At 35.6% G+C, this 11,275-nt stretch overlaps 1 protein-coding gene across 1 annotated transcript; it reads left to right on the plus strand.

Moving 5' to 3' along the window:
• The first annotated feature begins 975 nt into the window (after positions 1–975).
• On the plus strand, positions 976–11,175 carry LOC111388619 (lanC-like protein GCL2). Its single transcript, XM_023013374.1, has 6 exons — positions 976–1,264; positions 1,366–1,544; positions 8,900–9,011; positions 9,097–9,213; positions 9,313–9,630; positions 10,532–11,175. Exons 1-6 carry the CDS (start codon positions 1,079–1,081, stop codon positions 10,868–10,870), a joined length of 1,251 nt encoding a protein of 416 aa, XP_022869142.1. The 5' UTR covers positions 976–1,078; the 3' UTR covers positions 10,871–11,175.
• Positions 11,176–11,275: the final 100 nt, after the last annotated feature.

An 11,275-nucleotide genomic window follows, 5' to 3' on the forward strand; every position in this document is an offset into this window, starting at 1 on the left:
TAATTAAAATGTGATGTAATAAATAAAAATTATGGTGTTAATATACCCATCATTCTTCTTTTTCTTTATCCATTTACTTTTACTAAAAGTAAAGAACTAAAGATATAAGGATCTTTAATATGAAAAGAAAAGGAATAACTAAAGATATAAGGATCTTTAACAAGAAAAGAAAAGGAATAACTTTTAGTTGATGGTTATATAATCACTGCAAATTTCTTTTGTTCTACTATTTTTAGAAAAAGGACCATTTGTACTAAAGATTTGTAATCTTTAATTATTGATCCATTTATGTCATCAATATTTTTGTGGCATTCTTATTATAACTCAACACATTTACCCTTTAATGATGTTTTATATACAAATGCTCTATTAATTTCTTTTCAAGTGAGAATTATGCTTAAACTTATATAATAAAAAAAAAGAGAGAATTACTAATAATTATAAAGGAAAAAAAAATTAAAACCAAGAAAAGAAAAAAACAAAACAAAAACGCCACACATCTTCAACTTCATCGTCAACTCATTAGATACCAAATGTGCTAATTGATGAAACATTGACCGTAAAATTGAAACAAAATTGCAACAAAATTGCAACAAAATTGAAAACATTTAGTATAATTAACATTTTTTAAATAAAAATAGTGGGAAAAAAATTGTGATAAAATATAACCATTGTCCTAGTTGTCGAGTGGATGGAATATGTAGTGGAAGTTTAGCGACACTATACAAACGATTTACATTATGAATTACATTACATAACACTCTATTATTTATCAGTTAAAAATACAATCAAATTTTTATCCATTCTTTTCCATCCACGTCATATTACATAATTCATTAGATACAATTTTTTATATACAAATAGCAACATCCAAAAAGTTATAAAATTAAAGTCAGGGACGACACGGTGAAAGAGAATATAGGTTGGGGATACGGTAATAAAATTTTCTCCTGGTTGACACTCTCATTGACGGGCACGTACCAAATCTCAGAGCTATACGTGTCTTCATTTTCTGCTCTAAGGTCCTTTTGAGTAAAACCTCCCAGAAACAACTGCAGAAAATCGATCGGGAGATAAAATGGCCGATCGTTACTACCTCAATGTAATGCCAGACTTTGTCGCAGAAAACTCACAAATAATTGAAGAAAAACAGCAAGAGATAATTTCTCAAGGCACTCAAGATTCGCTATTAAAGCTCCTCTCGCTGCCTCATTCCATTCTCTCTGAGCAACTCAAACGCACAGCTCTTGACCTCAAAGAAACAGTTATATCTATTTCTATTTACTGTTTGTGAAAGAAAACTTTGTCAAGCTGGTTTAGAATTGCTCTGGAAAGTTTATGAAGTTTTGTGCTTTTTGTGTCCAGATAGTGGTGGAGACATGGGGTCTCAGTGGGCAACGTGTGGAAGATTTTTCTCTGTATTGTGGTTCTCTTGGGACTGCCTTTTTGCTTTTCAAGTCTTTTCAGGTGACCCATAACAAGATTGATTTGAACCTGTGTTCTGAGATTGTCAAGGCATGTAACGAAGCTTCTTTCCAGTCTAGGTCTCTCTCTCTCTCTCTCTCTCGTCTTGTTGTAGCACTAATTACTCATTATTAGGGATTGAAATTTCTGAATATTCATTTTGGGGTAAGGAGTGTGTGTTGTGGGGGGGGGGGGGGTTGAGAAAAGCTTCGGTGCTACAAGTGGTATGACTGTCTACTCACATCACAGCACTCTGGACGCTGCACCCATGCATATTTCACATAATTGAGGTAGATTACCATTAGGGATTTAGAGAAGAAGAAAACAAAGAGAGGATTTTCTGGAAAGAAGTCATGCTATCAATTCGGATTACAATTGGGAAACTAGTCCCTAAATCACAAATCTATGCACAAATACATTGTGCCTAGATTTTGCTATGTTTACTTGTTAAGCCACTAACGCCTAGGAATTGGAGTTCACATTATTTACACAACAATACCTCTGTCATTAGGAGCCCCCTCAAACTTAAGAGTAGTAAGATCCAAGACTCTAAGCCTGTGTTCGGATAAGCTAAAAAGTTACTTTTAAGTTCCCTTTTTCATCGACCTTTAATTTTAGCAACATATTTATAGGTACCTGCTCATTTATCATTCACACATTTCGTGGGACCCAATACTATTCCCTCCAAAAAGTTCCTAATAAGCTTACATGAGTGGAGGCTAAGTTTGCATTGTAACAGTGGGAACTTTGAGCTGGAGATAGAGAGGATTTGCTGAAGTTGTGTCTTCTCTTCTAATAGGTTCTATTGCACAAAATATAAATCTAATTCCACATGCTTGGTCCTGGCATGCGATGCATGATTTGATTTGCCTGTAAGCTGAATATTTGACATGTTATTGCACTAAATAGCAGGGAATTTGGAAACTGGAATTCTTAACTTACTGAAAAGAAAGCCAGCCTGGAATAACTGGAGTAGAGTAGGGGACCTTGCACAAGTAGATTCAAAACTGTGTTTTTCGCTATACCTTCTTTCTATCAAAGCAATAGCTCAAAACAAGGGGAGAAATTTGTGCTGGTTTTTCTGTTCATACATAGGCCACTGAAACAATATCCTTTGACAGTAGAATCCAGGCTTTTGTGATTCATTTCTGGGATGATAACTAGCTGAATTCTACTACATTAGCCAAACTCCTATATTCAGCCCCCGTATAAGATCTGGATATAGTTGGCTGCTTTCCGGAGTACCAAAAAACTAAATAAGAGGTAAGGAAAACACAATACCGTGAAGTGGACCTTCGATTGCTAGGATCACTTGGCTGTTGGAACTCAGCATCCCAAAGTTCCAGGAGATTCAGGTGACTGATGGTGTGAGATGAAGTGCAAAGTTAGAGTTCCTGCAAATACCTGAGTATCATCTTTGCTGCCTACCAGTGGGAGTAGAGTAGTCATGCATAAGCTGGCACGCTTCATGTTGACCTTGCAAAGGAGATCTTTAATATGTTGATTGGAATAGATATTAGCCTTCATTTGTGTGATTTTCAATGCCCAGATAATCAACATAGCTTCAACTTTTGAGGGAAAATGTGCTGTTTGGATGGTTAAGAAGGTGTTGCACTTCTGTTATGAAATGCCCTCACCAAGATATCTTTCACATATAATAATACAACTGAGGTGTTAATTGTAGTAATGTTAAGAAAATCATTTGTGTGATTTTCAATGCCCAGATAATCAACATAGCTTCAACTTTTGAGGGAAAATGTGCTGTTTGGATGGTTAAGAAGGTGTTGCACTTCTGTTATGAAATGCCCTCACCAAGATATCTTTCACATATAATAATACAACTGAGGTGTTAATTGTAGTAATGTTAAGAAAATCATTTGTGTGATTTTCAATGCCCAGATAATCAACATAGCTTCAACTTTTGAGGGAAAATGTGCTGTTTGGATGGTTAAGAAGGTGTTGCACTTCTGTTATGAAATGCCCTCACCAAGATATCTTTCACATATAATAATACAACTGAGGTGTTAATTGTAGTAATGTTAAGAAACAGGGAGTGATTTGCTTTGGATCTGAAAAACTCAGAAGTTAAATGATCTAGATGCAATTTGCCAAACCATTCCCTTGGGGTCAGTCCATACGATGACTTGTGTAACTTGCAAGCTGGGCTAGGTTGTTTAGGATCAACAAAAATCTAGGGAGTTGCTCCATATATACCTCCTCTCTTAATTTCTCATTGAAAAACACAGTTTATGTCCAATTGTTAGATAATCCTGATGCAAAATGGAAAGTATATTATATCCGTAGACAAAATCGAATCAATTAGAATAGCATTTTTCATAATGCGTTTTATTGATATTGGTAAGAAAATTGAGTTTGTCTCCTTTTAAAAAGGAAATCGTAATTTTCCTTATTAGTTATAATTTTCCAAACCCTTTGACCCCAAAATGAAACCAGCTCCCATCCGATGCCTAATGGTGTGTAGACGTTTGGATTCAGATTTTGTCCCTTAAAGACTTTGAATGTGAGGGTAACGACAGTTGGCTCATTTTTACTTTGGTTGCAAAGCTTGTTTGCATTCCTTTTCTGACTCATACAGCTTTGCTAGATAAATGTTTTATTCGTCCTAGCTTTAGCCCTTGTGTAACTTTGGTTTTACTGACCCCTAAGAAAGATACCTCTTGGTGCATGTGTGTTGATAGTCGCGCCATCAACAAATTCATTGTTAAATATGATTTTCCATTCCACGCTTTAAGGATATGTTAGATGAACTAGTAGGATCTTTGTGGTTCTCCAATATTGATCTACAGAGTGGTTATTAACAAATTAAGATTAGATCAGGGGATGAATGGAAACGACATTTAAAACTTGGGATGGTTTGGAAGAATGGTTGGTTATGTCTTCTGGGATGCCTAATGCACCTAGTATTTTCATGCAAGGCATGACCTATGTCTTGTGACATTTTGATTTATAGTTGATCACAAGAAGCACACTTAGATCACATTCGACAGGTCTTCCTTACTCTTCGTTCGGCTCAGTTGTATTCCAACCTTTAATGTGTTCATTCTTCCATCCTCAAGTTCTCTTCTTAGGGTTCAACATTTTTGCCTATAGTATTTGTGCTGATTTAGTTAAAATATCTGTTATTCGCTATTCGCGATTGGCTTGAAGCTACAATGTTGATTGAGGTCCGTAGCTTTCAAGACTTAACTTCATTCTCTTGGAGATTTATTCAAGGTTTTAGTCACCGCACCCATAACGGAGTGTATAAAAAAATGGGATTTTCATCGGGCCCCCTTGCCTAAAAAAGCTTTCTTTGTCGCTAATCATGAGTTGATAGAAACGCCCCGTCTTACATTACCCTATCTTTCTATTTTTTTGAGTGGTTGCCTATAATGCGTTTGGTATTCGTATAGGTGGTGTATTAAGTCAGGATGGTCAGTCGCTTACTTCTGCAAATATTAATAGGTAGAAGTATTTTACCTATGACAAAAAGTTTGATGCCATTGTCCATCTCTTTGTCATTGAAGATATTACTCATTGCCTTAGGAGTTTGTGCCTTAATTTGATCATTACTCTCTTTGGAACCTTAATACACAGCATCATTTAAGTGAGCGACATGTTAAGTGGGTCAAATTTCTTCAAGAGTACACTTTTGTTCTCTACCATTGAGTCAGTAAAAAACTAAGCTGTTGATGCTTTTAGTCGTATCACTATGATCCTTCATTGTATGAGCACTACTGTGGTGGGATTTGAGCATTTGAAGGGCGATTATCCTAGTTGTCCCGACTATGGAACCGTCGTTCAAGAACTTTTAGATAATCCCTCTCGTGAGCATGTTGCATCTTTACTTAAAGATGACTATCTTTTCAAGGGCACAAAATTATGTATTCCCCATACCTTAGTTCGTGACTTCCTCATCTAAGAACTACATGCAGGAGATCTAGCTAGTCATTTTGATCGAGTTAAAACTATTGCTTTAGTTGAGGATTGATTTTATTGGCCTTCTCCGAAGAAAAACGTCGCTAGTATTGTCTCTCTGTCGCACGTGTCAATTAGGCAAGGCACAATGTTAAAAAATTGGGATGCAAACTCCTCTCCCTATTTCTCATACTCCTTGGCGTGACCTTACTGTCTAAAAAGCACGAATACTTGTAAACTCATTATGTATTCATATTCGATATGTATCCAAGCATGGATACACTTTGCTGTGCTTCGATACGTATCGAATACGTGTTTTTTGCTCATTTTATATTTTTATATTTTTTATATTTTCGTTATGTATTTTTTAAATTTTTTAAATTTTTAATTTTTAATTTTTAATTTTTATTAGTTTCAATGCGTATCAAATATGTTAGTACATGTGAAGAACGGTATTATTGATATTAAGCTATTTTAAAATGAATTTCTCTTCATAAGGATTTTGAAGTTTCCAAAGAAAGGACAAATGCTTCAAAAAGTATTTCCCAAACTTGGAGGAACACAGTAAACTGGCTGCAGAATATGCTAGTTTTATTGATAGGTTGGGGAGTTTGGTAAGTTTGATTCTATCACTAACCGGTATAATATGGATTCAAAGACTTGTTGGTTATTAGCATTGCTTTGAAACTTCTTCTGCAATCTTTTTCTTCATTTTGTACTTAAAGAAGTTGGAGTACCTACTCTTTTGTGCACTCTGTGTGAATGAATAAAATAACTTCATAATGAGTAGAATAATTGGTCTTCATTCAAAATATTTTGCGTCTTTTATAAAGAAAAAATTAACTCTCTATTTAAAAGGAGAATTCAAAATGTAAGACACTATTGGAGACTCGTTAATACTCTTGAAAATGTTAGGTTGCTTGAGGTTGTTAATGTAATATTAAATGAGTCAAGGTTGAATAGTTATTTTTAATGATAATGAAGAAGCGGATGTTGAAGAAAATGAAGTTGTGACAATTAAAAATTAAAATAAAATGCTTTAGGATTTTATTTTATTTTTATTATCATGCCTCTGTTTTAATATTTTTTATATTAATGAAATTATACCAAAATTTATGCATATGCACGTATTTGCGTATCCTAATGGTTTTGAAAGTTGTATCAATGTACCCTATCATATCGTTTCGTATTAGAATTACGTATCTGAATTCTTATTTCTTAGCCCAGCACAAATTTCATCCTCAGGTTACCTAAAACTATTAGAGGTCATGATTCCATCTTCTAAGATGGCCCATTTCGTTCCATGTTCGAAATCTACTGATGTGTCCCATATTGCTAAGTTGTTCTTTAAAGAATTCGCCTCCATGGAATCCCGGTCACTATTGCATCTGATCGGGGTTTAGTTTGTTAGTTACTTTTGGAAGACAATGTGAAAATTGTTTGGAATGATACTTAAGTTTTCATCTGCGTTCACCCTTAAACTGATGGCCAAACTGAAGTTATGAATCGTAGTCTAGAAAATCTTCTTCGTTGCTTAGTTGGAGTAAAACCGAATAATTGGGATCTTGTGTTGTCTTTTGCTAAGTTCATGTATAATAATTCTGTTAATAGGTCTACTGGTCATAGCCCTTTTGAGGTCGTTCAAGGTTTTTCCCCACATCTGTCATTTGATCTTGTTCCTTTGCCTACTGACTTTCGTCCTGCTGCCATTGCTCAAGCTTTTATTGATCAGATTCATGACTTGCATGATACGATCTAACATAAATTTTTTGTAAGTAATATCATTATAAACTAGCGATTGATTCACACCGTAATGAATTTAACGTTGGCAATTATGTCATGGTACGACTTGCTTCTGAACAATTTTCTAAACATGACTAAGAAACTTTTTGCTAGATCACTCGGACTTTTCCTTATTATTAAGCAACTTGGAACTGATGTTTATCTACTTGAGTTAAACTCATTTAAATATTAATCATGTTTTCAATATAGTAGATTTATATCCTTATTGAGGTACGTTTGAGCCTCCAGTTTTGTTGTCTGATATTTTTGCACAATAGTCTCCTCGTCCATCCACTCGGGTAGTTGTTACTACATTTTGTTTGTCGAATATTATTGATAAGGTGCTCAATGATCAGATTTTTTTTTCATATAATAATGGTTTTCCTTGATTTCTGGTTCATTGAAAGGGTTGTCTGCCTAGTGATATTACTTGGATTGCTTAAGAGTTCCGTCAACTAGATGTTAAGCTTTTGGATGGATATTGGATTATACCTTGCTGGAGTCAGTTCTTTTCAACCGGGGAGGAATGATGCTAAATGGAAAGTATGTTCTAGGCATAAACCAAATCAAATCAATTAGAATAGTATTTTCCATTATTTCGTGTTATTGATTTTGGTAAAACAATTGATTTTGTCTCCGTTTTAGAAGGAAATCTTTATTTTTATTATTAGTTGCGATTTAGAACATATATAAGGAGGCTTTTTGATTTGTAATAAGGCACACTTGAATATTGAATAAAATTACAATCTGCCTCTTGCTTCTCTCTCCCCTTTCTTTTCATTCTTAGTTCTTGTTTATTGTAATCGTCATCAAATCCTATATCTGGCTATAGAAACAATTAGTATTGCCCTGAGGTGCTGGATTTAACTATAGGACTGACCGTTTCATTGAAGTCAAAACTAGCTACCTAGTGGAACCCTCAGCCAGCAACCGTGCCTTGTACTTGTTCTGACCTCTGGGTACCATTTGGATGGAAACATCCACTTGGTACTCAAGTACTACAAATTGGAAAGGTTGGGAACTCCAGCTTAACTTTCTCAATTTGAAAAGATGGGAAACCAAAGTACAGTTTTGCAGCTCAAATACGATGCAGTGATTGTACATTATGCTTTAGATGTTGCAAATTATTGTTTCAGTTTCTTTTAAGAAAATTGTTGTTTAGTAATGATGGTAGTTTGAACCTCCAAACCAGAGACCTACCCTGCCCCAATTTTATTATTATTTTTTTGTTTAAAAAAAAATTCAAATTTTGTTTAAAATCACTTAAACCCAAACACAATCGATTACCCTAACCTACTAGCCCAAGTCCCAAATTACCATAGAATTTATGGGGAAAAATTAAAGATTAAGAAAATAAGAAGAGGACAGTAAATGGGGGTGGGGTATTGCCTGCATTAAGCGGTGATTGGGCTGGTAAAAACCCTGGTGGGGCGTGCCACCTCAGCCTTGCCTTGTTGCCATCCCTATATTTTAGGTTTCTTTTAGAATTAAAAGGATGACAGAATTCAAGGGACGGAAATCATAATAAAATGCAGAATGTTTGTGGCTTTATTTATATATTTATATTCAACTTATAGGGAGTTCATGTTCCTCTCTTAAGAGTTCAAAATGATTGGACAAGGGAAAAGGGCACTCACGTTTGACTACTTGATAGAGAGATTGTATCTTTATCTTACATTTTTGTTTGACTCAATGCATTTTCTAGAATTTCCTTATGATGATGTGATATTGCTAGGGATGTGACATTTATTTGTGGGAGAGCTGGGGTATGTGCTCTGGGTGCTGTTGTGGCAAAATACAGGGATGATGATCAGCTTCTTCAATATTATATTACTCAATTTAAAGAGGTTAGTCTGAATTCTTGTGTTGATTCATAGGACTTTTGGTTTTCTTTGATATAATTAAATAGAAAATATTTGATCGTGGAAACAGATAAAGCCGTCAAAAGATCATCCTGACGAGTTATTATATGGTCGAGTTGGATACTTATGGGCTTGTTTATTTCTCAATAAGCATTTAGGCAGGGAGACGGTTCCTTCCTCCTCCATGGTAAGATTTTTGTAGAAATTATCATCATCGTCACTGTTCTAGTGACGTAAAATGCTGAAACTTTTTGACTGAATGAGATCATTCTTGAATGTGTATCAGGGTTCTGTTGTGATGGAAATTCTGAATAGCGGAAGAAAACTGGGTGGAAAGGGTGGATGTCCATTGATGTTTGAATGGTATGGTGAGAAGTATTGGGGAGCGGCTCATGGATTGGCAGGAATCATGCATATTTTGATGGATTTTGAATTAAGACCAGATGAACGTGAAGATGTCAGGGGAACTCTTAAATACATGATCAAGAATCGATTTCCTGGTGGGAACTACCCTGCTAGTGAAGAAGATAGGAAGAGAGACGTTCTTGTCCATTGGTGTCATGGAGCTCCTGGGATTGCCCTCACTCTTGTCAAAGCAGCTGAGGTAATGCTACCACTTCAGTGCAAATTTAGTTGCCTATATAATTTGACAGTGGCTTAGGTATGGAAAATACCTCGCCCCTCACTACCCGGCCCTGTCATGCATGGGAATCGAGAGGGAACAAGGATCTTGGTCCCTCCCCCCAAACCCACCCCAAATCTTATTTTTTATTTTATTTTCATGTTTTTAAATCAAATAGTATTTAAAAGGTAAAAAAAATTATTAAATAGGGATATTTTAATACTATCCCTGGCCTCCCAAAAATCCTTGAAGGGGTGGGGGCGATGAGGAGTGCCACCCCGCCCATTGCCATCCCTACCATGGCTGACACTACTTTTTGATGAAGTAGTAGTCTTTAGTCATGTACTTGCATTTTTTTCTTGGGCTTCTATGGATCTTTTATTCCATTTAACAGCTTTGTGTATCTTCTGATTATAAACTTTTTAGTATGGAGGTAGAGGGATGAATTTCATTGATGGATTTGTTGATTCTAAATGTATTGGATATGTCAATTAACAAGAATTTGTTAAGAGCGGCTAAACGTCACTTTTTCATTCTTGTCCAAATTATTAGCTTAATTTCTCACTTTTCACGTACTGAACTTTGTAACATTTTTGCAGAATCATATTTTCCTTGTAACCAAGTGCCTCGGAAGGTGCAAAGCTTTATTGAACCAAAAATCATAATATCTATGAGTTCATAATGTTCATTGATGTTAGTAAATATTGTTCATTCTGCATTGGCATTGTGATGCAACAAAACAGTGAAGCTCCGCTGCTGAAATCTTGTAGTTTCATTATCTCACTTAACTGAATTTTGGCGGCGCATTTGTTTTTCTTTTTTCTCCATGTAATGTATTAGTTAATTGTGTTGCTAACAAATTCCTCAAAATTTCAATGATTAGGTTTTTGGAGATAAAGAATTTCTGGAAGCTGCCATGAATGCAGCAGAGGTTGTATGGAATCGTGGCCTTCTTAAACGAGTTGGGATTTGTCATGGCATTAGTGGCAATGCGTATGTGTTCCTCTCTCTTTATCGACTGACTGGCATTGTCGAGTATCTGTATAGAGCCAAAGCTTTTGCCTGCTTTTTACTTGATAGAGCTCACATGCTTATGTCGAGTGGTGAAATGCATGGAGGAGATGCTCCATTTTCACTTTTCGAAGGTGTCGGGGGAATGGCTTATCTTTTTCTCGACATGATTCAACCCAGTAATGCTCGATTCCCAGCTTATGAACTCTGATAATAATAACTGGGATCACAGTTGACCAATGTTGGAATTCATCTCGAGTATAGGGAGAAAGATACCGAAATATGTAGTGTTAAGGAAATGTAACTGTTAAAGTTACTTTTAGGCACAGTCAAACAAGCTCATGTCGTTAGTTAACTTTAGTGGTGCTGCTGCTAACCACTTGTCCAAATAGGCTACCTTCGAGAGATTCAATAATCGCAGTCGTTTGTAACAAGTTGATTATCGATGATCAACTGGAATGCTTTTATCTATGCATAGTACAAAAAGTCTCATAAAATAGAAAGACGAGTATGGTGCAACAATTTGGCTTTTATTGGTCGGAATGCTCTCATTGGAGGATGAGCAACACTTTGCTGATGTGAACTTTGAAACCTTGCATACCCAAGCCGCAGAGTT

Source organism: Olea europaea, unplaced genomic scaffold (genome assembly GCF_002742605.1).
Source record: "Olea europaea var. sylvestris unplaced genomic scaffold, O_europaea_v1 scaffold510, whole genome shotgun sequence".
Taxonomy (NCBI): domain Eukaryota; kingdom Viridiplantae; phylum Streptophyta; class Magnoliopsida; order Lamiales; family Oleaceae; genus Olea; species Olea europaea.

What these genes read in the sequence shown, in the direction of transcription:
- LOC111388619 (XM_023013374.1), top strand. Translation starts at nt 1,079, where the DNA reads ATGGCCGATCGTTACTACCTCAATGTAATGCCAGACTTTGTCGCAGAA. An exon ending in ATATTACTCAATTTAAAGAG is followed by an intron (nt 9,012 to 9,096) that starts GTTAGTCTGAAT and finishes TCGTGGAAACAG; the next exon opens with ATAAAGCCGTCAAAAGATCA. An exon ending in CTCTTGTCAAAGCAGCTGAG is followed by an intron (nt 9,631 to 10,531) that starts GTAATGCTACCA and finishes TTCAATGATTAG; the next exon opens with GTTTTTGGAGATAAAGAATT.